General features: G+C 40.5%; 1 protein-coding gene across 1 annotated transcript in view; it reads right to left on the bottom strand.

Moving 5' to 3' along the window:
- The window catches only part of KLHL14 (kelch-like family member 14), a 42,631-nt gene extending 25,927 nt beyond the window's left edge, over positions 1–16,704 (bottom strand). Inside the window, exon 1 of the mRNA XM_010179469.1 lies at positions 16,585–16,704. Within this exon, the coding sequence (XP_010177771.1) occupies positions 16,585–16,687 (103 nt within the window). The 5' untranslated portion in view covers positions 16,688–16,704. The remainder of the gene's footprint in view (positions 1–16,584) is intronic.
- Between the last annotated feature and the right edge of the window lie 300 nt (positions 16,705–17,004).

Raw genomic sequence — 17,004 nt, 5'->3', positions numbered from 1 at the left:
GGCTGCTGTGGAGACCAAAACCCACCAAGTTCACGGCAGGAGTTGCAGGAGCCTTCCTCCTCCTCCTCCTCCTCCTCTTCCTCCTGTTGCCGCATTTCCTTCTCACCGGCAGTTTGAGGCAAAGCCACTAGATGGGGTGCGGTGTGCTCGGCTTCCCCCTCCCCCGGGAGAGGCATTTCAATCATCTTTTGGCTTCAGGTTTTGCAGCCAACCAAAAAAACAAAAGAGGTGAAACATAGCACAAAAAAAAGACATGGCCAGCTTCCTCCCAAGCAGTTAACTTCTGCTTGTTCCTCCTGTTCGGTGTGAAAGGGAAGAAATCAAATGGAGTAGGCAAACCCCAGCGAATGCTTGGTGCATCAATCCTGGCAGATGCAGAGCTCCGCTGCCTGCAATGGGCATGGCGGGTGCTCAGGCTCTGGCAGGGTTATCAGTCATACCTGCTTTGCCTCATCTTGTTTCAGCTCCCCGAACCCAGACTGAGTGAGGATCAGTCAGCGATTTCGCTGGCAGTCCGCACACATCTGCTTTTCTACTCCACGCGGCAGTCCCAGTGAAATATAGCAGGCACAGTTCCCTTCGCCACCAATACACCGCCAAATCTCGCTCTTAATAATTGTCTGGAACCTGGGTAAAACAAGATGTTCGCTTTTGACAAAGAGTGCACTTCCTCATTACAGGGGTAAGGAAGGGGAAAGAGGACGTGAGGAAACTATGATACAAAAAAAAAGCATAACCTAGAGAATTACAGTGGGAAAAAAAGAATCCTTTCTAAAATAGTTGCTCCTTTCCAATGGCAACACAGAGCTTTACTCAAGGTTAATCCCAAACTGAACTGCATAAAGCTCGCCAGATTACAACTCTCTCCTCCTAATGAACGATTTTTTGGGAATGGCATGCAGAAGCTGAAGGAATGTGCATAGGGACAGGTATTTTACCTGCATATGCACTGCTACTGAATTACAACTTCTCTCACTCTTTCTCAACTGCTTACAAGAACTGTCCTTCTCAAGGCATCATCTGTCCCAGTAACACTACTTATTATTAAACCTGTATATAAAATACAACCATGCACTCCTTCCCAACATCCAGCTTCTTCCAGCCTCCCACAAAAAACACAGACATCCTAGATGACCTACACAGTGTCTTCTCACGACCTGGCCCAGCCTTGTAAGCTCCTACAGACTCCTCTTCTTCTCCATGGCCAAGAGAAGAAGAGCAAAAAGCCAGGATCATTTTGAAGTAATTATTTTCTTTTGCTTGTCTGGCATGGGTAGACAAAGTCCTCCTCCCAGCTCAGCAGAGGAAAACTACCTGAGCTCCTAACACAGGGCAGTATTGACAGAAGTGAACATATCCTCAGTTCTCCCCTTTAAGTCAATAATGGGATAACTTGCATTTTGCAGCCTGTCACAGCCAGCGCTGCACAGGCCTGCATCCCTGCTAGTGTCTCAAAAGAAGTTGTGAAAGAGCCATGCACTGGAGTACACTCAAGTAGCAATGCAGCACTTGATTTGGTGGAGTTACAGTTCATCTGCGAACTGGGAGATGAGTGTGGGCAGACAGATTTTGCTGCCCAATGGTATGTCCTTCCACACAACCCTGCAAGTGAAAACTCAACTCAACCTTCATTCCTAATGAGTTTGGATTTTCACAAAGAGAAAAGGATGAAAAAAATGTGGCAGAAAAATACATATAAAGGAAATAAAATTAAAAAGTGCACTTTAGGAGTTCTTCTCTTCAATTCATTGCAAAAACACTGACAAAATGTGCAGTGCATCATTACTGGACATTAATATATTAAGACCAATCCTGTCTGAAGGGCTTGCAGTCTTGCTATAAACTAATAAAGACAGAATGCAATCCCAAATGCAGTGCATTTACTCATACGTATTCATATGGACACTGCTGATCCACATCTGGCTAAAATAAATGTGTTTTCACACAAATTAGGTTACCACTGATACAAATAGTTTTCATTCATACAACAGAGCACAAACAGATGATCAATGCAATTGCTCTGGTTTAGCACTGTGCTTGTGAAAGTCATCACTTATCAGCTGGGCTACAGTAATTGTTTGTAGTCTCTTACAATTAGAACAAGGTACTAGCTTAAACTACCTCAAAGCACTGATTAGATTGTTTAAAAGAGCACATTTTACCTTACATATGTAACCACCAGGAACATGAGCACTTAGCAGGCATTGTGGCTCAACCAGTGGGTGCTGCCTTTGAGAAAAGTAGATGAGCTGGATCTCTTGCAATGCTTTGACCATAACAAAACTGCAAAAGATTTAGACTCAAAAAAAATCCAGATGATAAACAAATAATAATAGCAACCTGCTAAATGAGCTGGTGAAATAATCCTGCTTCTTATGCCAGTGTACCCTATTTACACAATAGAAAAAACACTGAAATTTTGCACTGACTATACATATACCAAGAAGCACTGTGGTGTTTTCAATATTAGAGAAATACCCTCGTTAAAATTCTGTAGAGTCCTTAAAGCCAAACCTCAGACATTGAGTCTGCAAAGACAGCTCCATATGAGCAGCTATATGTTTACTTTCAAATTATAAGTCCTCTGATTTATTTTGTTTTCTGACTAAAAAAAGTACTTTTTGGCATTCTGCAATATGTAGAACCACTGAGTGATAACAAAACCTGTTTGGGACACTTGCGGAGATCAGTGTCACTGGAGGCTCACAAATACATTTGTTCCAATTGCAGTATCAGGGTGCATAAACACAGTTTTAATAAACATGAATACTAAGCATTTTTGCAAAAATTATGTCTTCAAATCACATTACAAATCTTATGGGCTTAGCTATTTGCTCCCTACTCTACAGTACAAGTGCTGATAACCCAAACATTTTCAGAAATTACAATCTAGACCACTAAATCCAAGAGACTACATATGCTTGATGCCCCTTCAATTTACTTTCTTCAATTTACTTTTAATTTTCAACCATAAGATCAAAACCTCCCATTTAAAAAATAATCAGTTGAATCACAAAGCTTTGTCTTAATATACTAAATGTGCAAGATCAGAGATAAAATTGTTGGCAATGCTGCTAATGTAACTGCAGCAACTTCCCTGAAAAAAATCAGGATTAGGTACTCAGTTATGCTTTATTCAGGCACATGACAAAGGGCAGTATTATTCTTGTGCTCTGAGGGGACAGTCCCAGGGTAGAACTGTCAGTACCGAAAATGTTACAGTCTGGTATAGTGATACCTGAACTAACTTCACGCTACCGACTTAGCCCCAGCTGGTGTACTCTCAAATTCTCTTGTTTTAAAGGTCCCAGTTGGTTTTTTTAGCAGGTGCTGTATCCACTGGTGGCAGGAAACAACACGTTAAAAAAAGGCATATAGAAACGATCAACAAATGGATAAATCAAATACTCCTTTCCAGATTTTTAGTATCTGTCTGTGAGTTGCTCCAGTGGACAACCACAAATCATTTTTAAGTAGAACGGACATTAAATCCATAATAGATTTGATCCATAGATTTAATGGAGCAGTATGAATTTGGTCCACACAGTTCACTTTTCTTACCTCTAATAGTCCAGACTCTCTCTTTGCTTGTGTTTTTTTCCTGCGACACTTGCGTTGTATTTTTGCACCAGCCTCTGGAGCTCACCCAGGATGAATTCCAGCTGCAGACCCAGTAGGCAGCTCTGGCATCTGCCCTCCTTGTCCAATTGTGCAACCCCCACCAAACCACCTAACCCAGCCACTCCTTCACCCTACCTGCACTCTCCATGGGGTTTCTTACACCCAGAATTGGTGGTGCAATGGTCTTCCAGTACTTCTGCGCTACCTCTACAGCCTTGCTTCAAAAAGAGACTTTTCATCCCCAGCTGTGCACCCATGGGCAGCTCCAGCACCCCGCTGCTACAGCGCCCCACAAAGCCTCTGAGCATCAGGGGAAACACAGAGCTCTCAAGAAAACCCTATGCACACTGCAGAAAAGGTAATTAGTCACTTCAGAAGCAGAGGCAAATAACTGTGGTACCATATGTTAAATGGCCAGCCCTAGAACGTTTTTGTGGTGAAGAACAATAAAAGGTGATAGATCAATAGAAGTTTTCTGTACAAAAACATTTTCTTCTGAAACAGCGAGTTTAACATTGCTCAAACAAATTCTTCTATTATTTAAAGATGTATTTTCATTCCTGTTGAACACTACTGTCTTGTGCCATGTAAAGCCAGAGGACTTTTCTCTGAGGAATCAGTTATTTTCTCTGAGGACAAGGAATTATTTTCCAGTATTGAAAGTTTCAAATGAAAGCCCTCAAGTGACTGCAACTACTTCAGGAGTATGCCAGCACGGTTTTACCTGGGGGAAACCCCTTTCCACAGCAGCCCTGCCTCTCCACTGCTAAAATCAAGCAGCTGGAGTAAAGCCAAATCATGGCTTCAGGAAAAGGGATGCTATGTCAGGGCTTTATTGCTGTTGTAAATCTTTGCAGTTAAGAAAAATCAAACTTTTGAGCGCTGAAATGATCATTTCTTGGAGCTGCACTGGAGACAGCCCGAGAGCTGATGGGAGGAGAGTGGCTCCAACCTTGCTGAGTGAAATGTGTTCCAGTGCAGAAAGCCCCTGAAACACCCTGCACGTTAACAAGGCTTAAGTTAGAGGCTTGAGCACTGTATAAACTCTTACATGGGACACCTCTGCCCTGCCTGTATCTTTCTTTCCCAGAGCTGAAGTTAATGGGAGCCAGTAAACACCCAGCTGATTCCAGCCGCTGTGATTCTGCTGAATAAAACAAAGTTTAAAAGAGCTTGTGCAAACATCAGTGGTAATGCAGCTGGGAGACAAGGACTGCACAGAGACTAGTCAGAAGGCTGGAATTTGGACACCACATAACATCCAGCTCTGTGCTACTGGCTGGCACAGCGCTTAAAGTAATTGTAGTTCTCCGGAGAGAGTCTATAGATAAACTCTGTCCTATGTTAATGCACCATCATATAGAGTTGTTTACAGGCAGTACTTAGTAGATTACTTAAGCATGTATTTAAACACGCCACTGAACATGAGTGTGATTAATACTTCGCTGAATTAGAGATATGATACAAATACATTTTTCTGCTGTTGTAATTTTTCAGTATATACACTTATAAGCTGGTCATAAGGATTTTCTTTCAGTTTTGCATCCAGCAAATGAGTTAATTTGGGAGTCAAATTCTGCCTTATTTATGCCTGCACAATGCCTTTCACATGCATGAGGGCAGAAGACTGCTCCATGACCTTTAATTGGACTTCTTTTTTTTTTGTCAGTCTTTAATGATTTGTCTAGGAAATAAAAAAAGGTCTGGTTCTTTCTTTCTGATCTGGCAGCTATTTGACATTCCTTTCATGTCATTTCAATCAGAAAAGTATCTTTTACATACGGTATCTACCTTCGTTAAGGCTGTGCACATACAGCAGTTGCAATTCTTGACCAGCAAGCAAGCAGCTGCTGGAGAGTACAGATCGGAGCCATACACTGTCTTTCTGCATGTGAAACTTGGGAAGGAGGGAGGAAAAAAGAAGAATCATGGCTCCTACATCACTTATCATGGCAATTCTATTTAAATCTATTTTAATGCTTTCTAATAACATAATTTGCCAAGCCTTGCCACCTGAAAGTGATGCAAGCACATCTCTTCTTCAGTTTTCCCTTTCCTGCTTAACCTAGGGAAGAGTGTTTACCATCTCCTTGTTTCAAGTTTTGTAGTCAAACCTTTTTTATTATCTTGAAAAAAATAAATCAGAACTCAAAGCATTGGCTTACCTGTATACATTAAGGTGCTGGTTACTGTCATCACTGCAAAACTGTCACTTCACTGTCATTTATCTATTTTTTACTCACAAGGAAACAAACTTGATTTAATAATTTTAGCTGTAGCCATCTGAGAGTTGAAGACTTTTTTCTCCCCTAAATTAAAGCTAAATTTGGTGCATTAAATAAATTATCTACTTGTAAAAAAGGGGAAATTTTTAAAAGTTTCAGTCTCAGATAATTTGTTACTAAAAACGAGAGCCTTGCATCAGCCACTGGAAGCTCTGGGTGTTTGCTGAGCTGAGTGAGTGTCTGTGTAGGCTTACCCAGTTCATAGACCATAGATGTTCCCACTGCGGAAAAGATCCCCATTCCCTTCTCCTTCCCAAGGATCCTGAGTGGGGTCTCTCATGCCACAAGGCCGGGGTGCCAGGCTCGCTCCCACGCCTCAGCCCTCATGTGCAGTCCACATGGATGCAGGTGAGGTTGGGGCACTGCAGCTGGAAACCAGCCTCCCGCTCCATGACAAAAATATAGCCTGGCTTACTTCACACACTGCTCCCTGTAGGTACTATGGACAAGACCACCCCATGTTGGGCTTTTGCCACTAGCCTCAGTCCTGATTAGGCTGTACACCCTCAAACACTCTTGTGACATGACTTACTGCATTCGACACCCTGCCTTGGTGTCCTGTTGTAAAAACACCACTCTGGGAGACTGTGACGGCACCTCCCACTTCTTCATGCACATTAATTTAAAGTTGCTCACAAGAGCAGTAAAAAAGCACTGGAGGAGACTGAAGTGAAGGACCGGAGGCATCCTGCACTCTTGGCAGCAGAGCTGCAAGCTCAGCAGGGAACCACAGGTCCCAAGCCATGGCTCCCAAAAAGCCAGCACAGCTTCTCCAGACAGCACAGGGATTCTCCAGGACAGCTCTGGAGGGGCTCAAAGTCACCCCTTTCTTTTTACCCCTGGGGATGCTCTATTCACAAGCAGAGCGGGCACTGCCATGGGGCAAGGTAGGGTAGCTCGTACTACAGCTGCCTTTGTTGCTCCGGCCTGGCGAATACCAGAAGCCATCACTTGTCTTGATTGACAGGAAGGCATATGTTAAAGCAATTAATTCATTTGCCCCAAAAGATTGAGGCCAGACCAGGATTTGTCCCTTTCTTAGTGCTCAGTCTGATCTTAAGCAATGGGATTTCCACTATTTCCCATGGAAGATTATTCCATAACCTAATAGATCTCAATGTCAGGAAGTTTTTTCCTGATATTCAGCCATAATTCATATCCATGAATTATGAGCTACTGTCGACATCACACCCATTGAGGCATTCCTAGAGCCTGCTTCATTTAAAATTATATGCTCTAGTTATGCAGGCTTTCTGTGTACTAGGGCAAAATGCTTTTTCTGCAGGTTAATTCATTACTATTCAATTTGTTAACTCTTCTTTCCTCAGTATGAACAGTCATTCTGCAGTTGCATACCCTATAGTAGCACAATCCCCATTTGGGAGTAGAATCACAATATATAAATATGACAAAACAACATACCAAAAACCATTCCCATAAAGACGTATTAGTCTGTTCCTGCAGATACTTACTCCAGCATTCAGTTAAATGAAAGCAGTAGTTCATACAACACCTGGTATGAGACAGAAAACTTAGAAAAAACCCTCTCAAGTCCATAATAAATTTTATTTGTGTCTTAAACAGAGGAAAAGTACAGGAGTAGAGATAGGGAAGGGGGAAGGAACAGGGAAGGAAAGGGAGAAAGTAACCTATTCAACCTCTGAGAAAATAGAGGAAATTTTAAAAGAGAACAGCTTCTTGCAAACAATGAGCCACCACAATGCAATAAGGACATACAACAGCAAAGAAAGTTGAGGATGCAAAATGTGCACCTCTCACCATTAATAGCACCTACAAAACTGAGAAAGCTAAGGCAGGCTTCTGAAATCTGTATTGCAAATAATTCTGTGCAAAACACTTCTTGGAAGGAAACTGTTTTTTGTTTTGGGAACATTTGAGAGGAGAAAATTTATAAACCATGTATCAATTTCTCAAAAATGTCTGAGAATTTTATGAGAATTTTTTATAATTACATTTTTCCCAGAAAGTGCTGCTTTACCAACCTGTTTGCAACCCATCTGTACATAAATAAAATGTCACATTAGATACTGAAAAAAGGGAATGCTTTCTAAAGTAAGCAACTAGAAACACAACAGAGTTCAGTTGCATCTCCATACATGCCTAGCTCCCATTAATGCTACATAAATCCCAGAGCAACTAGATAAGAATAAACACATAAATTTTACCTGAAATCATCTAAGAAACAGAAAGCCATGTTTGCAGTGAGCACTAAATTCACACAATGCCACAAAATTTTGAATGGAAATTATTCCAGATGGCTGATTTTTTAGAGATAGTGACCAAATAGTATTAAGGGACCTACACAAACAGATCTGGTGAGAACATTTTTGGCAGGATTTCCTTTCACCAGACATGTGATCTGTATCTAGACAGGTGGGATGTTTGCTTTAGACAGAAGACAACGCAACTCCCAGTTCATACTGGACCAGGATATGTGTGTTCACAGCAGACACATGATGTCCATAGGCTCACATGACTGGAAACGTTGCAGATCCTTTAGGACTGCATTAAGCCCAAGTATCTGTGCTATTGCTCACATGGGTTTACCAGTAAAGTCACTGCAATTTGTTATTTGTAGCTATGCAGTTTCTGGTTTGCAGTTATCCTTGTAAAGCTGGACAGAGCTTTCTCTGGTGTGGCTGTGACATACCCATTGGGACATATATGAGGGATTCATAAGTTAAAAAACTGGCTTAAACAAAGCAGGGACACGAGCCTCAACAATCTCAACCCCACAAGAGATGCGGAGATGAAAAGGTATGCTCTGATACAATTCTGGTTTTGCAAAAACATCTGAACGAATTTGATTTCATTTTCCTTTGGAACAAAGCCATAGATGTTACTGCAAAATGGAACTGTGCTCCTCAAGCCATTTGTAAAGATAAGCAACTCAAGTTGAAAGATGAGGTCGAAAAAAGTTCTGTGATTCAAGATTTTGAGTCAAAGCAGGGAGTGCCATCGCCAGGAACCAGCAGCTTTCTTTGTAAGACATCTCCGCAGAAGGCTGACATTGGTATCTGCTATGGAAGTGGCACAGATCATCTGATACCTCAGCTGTCTTATACCTGCTACTTTCTTTCTTGGAGTCACCCATGGCTCAGCTTTGCACTGTCTTGGTGCTCTGCCTAAGGATGTCTTGGAATGGGGTTGTGACCTGTGCTCTCGTCCCACTCAGGTTTTCAACCATAAAGGGTCCTGGCTGAGCACAGACAGGGAACAGGACATTGGGGTAACACTTCTGGACTCTACCTGAAAGTAACTGAGGATGAAGATGAGTAGACTCAGGCATCTTTGTATATGCAGAAGAAAATATGGACAGCCTGGTTTCCAGAGAGGTGGGCGTTCAGAAGTCCGTAACAAAGGACAGAAAGTAGCCAAAGGAAGCTGAAAGACTGTTGAGGGCTTCAGCACAAACAGACTGAATGCAGTGGTAAGACTGGCCACTTCAAAGACACAGCATAGCAAGGTATAAAGGGACTGGGAATATGGTAAGAGAAAGCTATCCAGAATCTAAGACACCACACATAACAAATAAGGCAGAAGGTACAGAAGTTCTCACAAAAGACACACACAGTCAAGTAACACCTGTGTAAAAGCAGAAGCTAACAACATTGTAACAGAAAAGAAAAATGCACAGATAGAGGCCTGACATTTCTTGAAAGTTAGCTCAAATGGTAGTGCAAAAGAAAATAATACTTAATGCACAAATACAGCATACATTGTGAGAACATGCTACATGTTCACTCATTCTTAGAGCTCTGTCTTCTCTTAGATATGCAGGCGTGCACCATTAACAGCACCTGCATGGTTGAGTTCCCATGTGTTGTCCTCAGAATGGGAGTTTTCGCTAACCTCTGGTATGTCATACATAAAAAAATGTCTTCACTACATTTCTGCTTCTCGCTTCTATATTCTCACTTCTTTGTATGTCTAAAACATGTGGCTTATCATCAGTGTGATTGTCCACCTTGAATTAATCTCCTAAACTCAGGCTTAAAGTTGGGCAGTGATACCAATCAGTCAGCTTTTCTGTGTATGAATTTCTCTTTTTTTGTGACCATATTTTCCTGGTTTTGAAATTTTTAAAAGGGTCTAAATATACATATAGAAAATATAGATGGTATTTATGTTTGAAATTAACTTTTAGTGCAATCAGTTTGTTTATTTAAGGAGGATACATATAAGCATGTGCATATGTGTACATGCACTTGTACATCTTCTGCATGAACCTACCACATTTATTAAATCTGTCTAGTGGGTAATATAAAGACTTCTGCCTTAGCAATATGTTAATGTTTTCTCAAGCTTTTCAATGCCGTGCTGAAACCATCCTCGACACAGCACTGAAGCAGAAGCTGCAGCATCCTCGACTGCTGGATAAATGGAGTAAGAGAGATTAAATTTATCAGGGCTGCCAAGAAGTGTTCATCAAGACACATTTTTGATCAACGTAAGTGTGCACTATTCTCACAAGTGACAAAAAAAAGGAGGAAGAAATTATAACTGGCATATGTCAAGAGAACCTGTCCATCTGACTCAATGCAAGTTTTGCAAACAACACTTCTTTTATTCAGTTATCAGTTGATTGGGGTAAATTGAAGGAGGAAACCTTTGCCTCTAACACGCTATCATTCTTCTAAAAAGTAAAAGTGGATGAATGTATTTGATTAAAAGATGTAACATTTCCAAAGACACAGTATGTGCTAGGCATTTAGTGGCACTTAAGCTGATGCTTAAGCCTTTGAAAATTTCTCCCAAGAACCTCTGACGTGAACATATAAATCAGACTGTTTGGTAAGTAACCAGCTTGGAAAAGAGAAAACTGATCACTCCAACACATGAGGGACCAAGAAGCTCTTAGTGACTCCAAAGCCATTTCTGAAAAGAGGAGCAGAGTTTTGTTATTAATTTGCTCAGGAAGAAGCAAGTATCATTCTGTATAGGAAAGGCTGATACAGCTGAGCACCACAGAACTGCCAAAGAAAACAGAGAAGGAAATATAACCTATTCCAGCAGAAACAATGCAGGCTGGGGAGTGGAGTGACCCAGGTTCTCCGATGCTGACTATGACTTGAAGCAAACCATTCCACCTTCCTTTTACTTGACTTGCCTGTGGATTAAATACATAAATAATGATGCTGAAAGGGTTTCTAGAACCACCAGTATGCCCTGAGTGCTGGCTGACATTCAAAATGTTGTTACTAAAGGTGGAGGACTGCTGTACAGGAGGCTGTACTGTCACAGAACATAGTCAAGGGAAATGTAAAAAGTCAAAATGAAAGAAATAAAAAAATGTTTTTTCATGTATTCAGACGTGACTACCTGCAGTGGAGACTGCTTCATGTATAAATGAAAGCACAGGCCACCTGTGGAAGGAAGGAGAAGGCGGATCACTTTATCTGAGCATCGAGGATAAAAGGTTACCAGCTGCTTGCTATGATCAGTGAGTCAGAGGAAGACAAATAAATGACAGCTCCTTGATACTGTGTGATTGCTGCTGGCATCAAGGAGAGGGATGGGGAAGAAAACCGAAGTGCCTGATTCATTGGTTGTCCTTACACATCGGCCCAACACAGCAGACTTAAATATACCTAGCAAAGAGCAGGAGGGTCAAGATGACTAAAATAAGACTAGGAAAACAGGTAACCAGCAATGAGGTGCTGGTCATCCTGACTAAACTCTCCATTCTGGCAACCTTCTGGACATTTTCCTCTCTTTTCTATCCAAATATATCACCTGCGTCGTACTTCTCGTTGGACAAAAACGGTGCTTTTGCATTGGATTAAAATCCAAACCTAGTGCAATCCAAGCATAACTGCATTATTGCCCACACACCTATTTGCCACTGCTTTGATGCTCTTTGAATCCTCTCTGTGGTTTACCCAGATGATGTGGTTAACTAGGGAGGTTAAGGAATGTTACAATTAGCATCTTACTGAAAAGCAAAGTATTGATATGAAGGAAAGATCTGCTGCAGCTGCAGCTTCACATGGGTGGAACATGCCATGTAAGAGCTCAGTAACGATTCCAATATTTTACCGTTTTGTGCTTTAGAGAAAAAGGAATTTTGCATTGAAAGGAGGATTCATTGTATACCTAGAAATCTGTAAGACACAATTTCTCTCCTACTCACTGCTTCTAATCAGACAGATGGATACATTGCTATGGAAAAATAAAAAAAAAAACTAAAACAATGACTGCATCATTTTTATTTATTTCTTGCATTCTCTGTTCACGTAGCAAGAAATTTAATTCCAGTTGGATCAGTCTCTTGTGATATTTTTTTCTTTCATTTAATATATTTTTTAAATGCTTAGAGGCATTATGACAGAAAAGCATGTATTTTTTGCTCTGGTTTATACCCATCATCCTTACCATTACAACAAGACAAAAGCATTAAAGTAAAATTAATCATGTCAAAAGATTTTAGCAAAAAACAAGAGAGACCATGCATAAAGCATCGCTTTGTCTAGTGTGAAGTCATGCTCTGATTAAAAACATATAATGAAAGTGAAAGTAATACATCATTGCCTTAGCAGTAGGGTTTTTGGGAGAGCTATGCAGTTCTGAACACAAAAAATCTTTATAGGCTCTGAATTTTGAAACTTGCAATTATTATAGAACAATTCTAACAAACAAAACATTGTTTCACTTCCTTAAAGTTTGATTAATCTTAAATGTTGCAGTTAAAACAAACAATCAAAGGAGTTCTAGGATTAAACAAGGACTCCTGGCAGGACCGTAGCTGGTAATTAAAACTGAAGCAGCAGTGGCTGGTTCTGAGCAGGGAGGCAGGAGGTGGTGACACTGAGACCCCCCCACTTCCCCACATCCAGTAAGCAGTTATGAGGACTGAGAAATATCATGGCACAATGAAACCCCATTAATAAGAGCAGAATTTTTGCTGTTACTCAGGACTGTCAAACACTCATCAGCCGTTCAGTTTGTGCCACTGGCAGTGGGAGCCTATTGCTCCCACGAGACATAGGTAGTACCCAGTTAAAAAATGAACTGGGGTTTCTGCATGCATAAGCAAGCCTGAAAAGAAACCGTGCAGTCAAGATCTGTTCACTGTACATTGCCATACAGTCCACGAGAGCCTCTTCTTTGCTCAGGCATGACTGTGCCATGAATAGTGTTTCAAATTAAGCAGCAATCCGCACTTTACGAATCTCAGATTAAGACTGTGCCCAAATCAAGTAAAATTAGGTGGCAGAAAATGTTTGCAGAAGGCCACTTACTTTCTCCATTTTTTTTTCTTTATTCTGTTTCTATTCTTTGTTGCCAACATAGAAAAAAATAACTCTCTGAGAAATACCAGACAGGAAAAATACACAGTAATACTAGACTGTGAAAAATCTACCAATCCTTTGAGCCATAGCATTCTTGCCTATAGATGATGACATTAAAAAATTGGAAATGGGTGCATGCTTCCCCTCCTCTTCTGGATCTATGAACAAGGCAAGTTGTTTTCCTGATACCTTTAGAATCACTCCCATTAGTACTGATGCATTTGGTGCTTTGGCTAGCCAGGCAGAGAGAGGTGGGCAGTATTCCCTGCCAATAGATCTAGTCTTGTCGTGGAAACAAAATGAGATTGCTACTCTGCTGAGCTGTCATACTCCATAGCTCGTGCCGTTCCACCTGCAGCTGTCTTCATAGCTCCAACTGCAGCGCCACAGCTCACGTGGAGTCAGTAGTTTCTGATGGTTGAGCTTCTCCTCTTCCCTATGCATCACCCAAGGCAGGACACAGAGCCTTAAGCAACTGAGAAATAAAAAGGCAACAGGCAAACAGCTTCCCATCAAATGGGTTTGCAGGCCCTGCTGAGTAACTTCTGGGGCTCCTCTCAGTGGAGGGTGACAAGAGAGGACCATCCACCTCCTCCTCAATGGTCCTGCCACTGCAAGTGTTTGCAAGCTTCTTTCCCACCTTCCCTGCCTCCAAATGGCACTGGCACAGACAGCACAAAATAAGCAATGTAGATGGGTTTGGAGGAGGGAAAGGGGAATTTCTGTGCACATTTATATTGTATCAGTAAGCATCTAAATGCAAAGTCTGGCTTTTTGCTGGTGGGTGGGGGAGTCTACTGGAGGGCAGAAGGTTAAAAAAAAACTTTGCAAACGTTTGCTACCATAGGAAGAAATCAAATATACCTAAGGCAACAGTAAGAGAGAACACCCTAAAATACCAAACTACAAGGTCTGAGGTTCTTCCCATCACAGAACCTTATGAGAAGGACATAGCTTTTGCTCTGTCCCTGTTTACTAGGGAGCAAACTCCTTATTTGCACTGATGAGTTGAGGGTGAACTGCAAGCTCAGGACAGACAGCACTGTCTAAACAAGTGAAAAAGAAACATGAAAAAAAAATCTTCCTCCTTCACTGCTGATTGTACATCTCTGATGAAAATAAACAGACAAATTATTTTTTCCAAAACTGTGGATTAGGAGAGAGGTAAAAAGGTAAAGGAAGAAAATAAATGAACTTCTTCCTGAATTGTAAAAAGTACATGAAAAATAAAGATAGAACAATATCCTTAAATTCCCACACACCACAAATGTCATAGTATGTTGATACAACACCATGACTGCACCGAACAGCAGTGGTCTTCCCTAAAACTGCTCTGTCACAGTTCTTCAGATCCCTGCGTTCTTATGCTGTATAGTCCTTCAATGTTCTATGGAAAGGACAGCACAAAAGTTCTACTCCAACTTGTCTCCACTTCCCATCCTCTCTTATATTAAGTTAGAAATTAAAGCAGGGGATACTTGAAACTCTTATTTCAACTTTAAAAAAAAATAAATTATTGTTACCATTTGGTGAGTGGTAATCATATTTTCTAAGACATTCATGCTTGTTAACATTTAGTCTTTTTCAGTGTGAAAAGGCATCCTCAAACAGCAGTCTAGGCCAAGAAAGCATCCTTTTCTAGCAGTTTGTGTAAGAACAGGATTACTCATGTTGTGAGAGTGCTATGTATTTGACAGCCACTGTCCCAGCTAACACTGAGACAGATCCTGGGACCTTCAGGACTTCCAGTGTTGAGCACCAAGTAATTGAACGTGAGCTAGCTAGGACTGCAACAGTTGCATTATCTTTTAATCTCAGCACAGAAAGTTATGTGCATTAACCAGAATGGAAAGAGAATTTTTGTTTACAATTTGTTACTATTTGTTAGAGGTAACACAGAAAAGACTACATTCCTTTGCTAAAATTACATACAATTATTCAGAAGCTCCTCTCAACACCACCGTAGATGGTGGTGTTATTCAAATACTAGTGACGGATTTTTAACCAGAGCATTTAGGTATCATCCCTCTGGGTCCACTTTCCCAGAGTCTTGGAGACAGCATCACAATGTAAGTAACCACAAACTGAATAAATTTCATTACACATTTTCTTAGAAGAAGCCACAGAGGTGAGTATCATATCTCATTATTCGGAAAAATGTGAAGCATAGTACATTCCCTAGTACAGATGGTGTAGACTTCTCCACCGTACAGTTCATACGACCTTTTGTAGATGGCACTTTTAAAGAACACCCTCAACTTTGGTCCAGGGCTCCTATACCTAAGCAGTCTTTATGTTCCAGCACTTTGAGAAAGGCTCCTAAATTTTCCATGGAAGAAAGCAATTTGCAAAGGCATCATTTCAAGTCCTGTATCATAGCAGTCTTTTTAAGTATTTTTCATCCTAACCTGTGCATATAATTTTAATGTGAGTGTATCCCATTAAAGGGCTTTGGATAAGGGATGAAGAACAGAATTCTGTAAAGTGTAAAAAAACAAGCAGGTCTATAAGGAAATCCAGGTTTTACCAGTTGTCCAGTTTTAGAAGTATGGCTTTGATTTATGGATCAAAATTGCTCATTTATTATTTTATCTATACTGCTTTGGGCAATTTTGACAGTTAAAATTTAGTTTTATTGACCAATGCAGCCAGTTTAGCCACAAGGGGACTAATGCACATACAGCCTGCTGCACTCAAGAAGCTATGATTTGATTCCATGACCAAGTCAGACTGGGAATCGCAACCAACATAACAATAAGCTCCAAATCTTGATGCTCGAGGCAAAATACTTACTCTAAAACACAATCAACCTTTTAAAGAAGGTGGGAAAAAATTTTGTGATAGAACCCTCCATGCACTGTTTGTTGTAGCTGATATATTCCAGCAATGCTTCTGTCAGCAATGGACACAGAGCAGTACAGAGGAAACCTTTCTTTAATGATTGCGGACAACAGATAAAGCTGGAAGAAGGAAATGAAAATGCAAAAGAGAATCAAAGGTGTGCTCGAGTACTGTGGCTTACCAGGGCTTTGACTCAAAAAACTGTCTTGAACATTGCCTTATATTTTTTTTTCTAAACTGGATTTTATTCATAGGTACATAAATATGCGTGTATTCTTGTTGCAGCATGAAAGACTTACAAGTTTACTTTAAAAACTTACTGGAATGATTTTAAGCCAATGTTAATTTAGGCCTATCCTATTATAAAATTAGCATCTTCTGCAATCTCAATTTATTGCTCCATTGTGAAGCCCCTTGTGATACATAAACAAATCTCTGAAGAGAAACAAATCAATAAAGTGTCTAATTTGATTAACCATGTTTTTAAATTCATCAAGACAACTGTACAAAAATAAACCACTTACTTGTCAGTATTTTCCACGTCTTCTTTTCATCATCATAATACTGAACCAAATTGCTGGGTAGCCGGTCAGGTCCGGGAGGCAATCCTCCAACTAATAACAGCATTTTCTTATTGGAACGAATTCTTCACCCAAAACAAGAGGAAAGATGAACAACCACATTACTGAGGAGTATTTTTAGTGGCAACAAAATCATAACCATCAAAAGAATGTTCACTGCTTGCAGTTTTCTATTTCACTTTTTGTGTTTCTTTCCCCAATCATGTCTCAACCATTTTTTGAACCAAGCAGAAAAATGATCAGAAAAGCTGCATATCTCTCTACTCATGGAATAATAAGCTTCCTTTATGCAATTTGTTAGAGGTTCATTCTAGAACGACCTTTTTCTTATATTATCCCTTTAAATCATCACTCTTTACAGCT

This window comes from Mesitornis unicolor, unplaced genomic scaffold (genome assembly GCF_000695765.1).
Source record: "Mesitornis unicolor isolate BGI_N332 unplaced genomic scaffold, ASM69576v1 scaffold7772, whole genome shotgun sequence".
In the NCBI taxonomy this organism is placed as follows: Eukaryota; Metazoa; Chordata; class Aves; order Mesitornithiformes; family Mesitornithidae; genus Mesitornis; species Mesitornis unicolor.
Note: the sequence above shows the minus strand (reverse complement) of the source record. Positions and strands in the feature narration are given on the sequence as shown.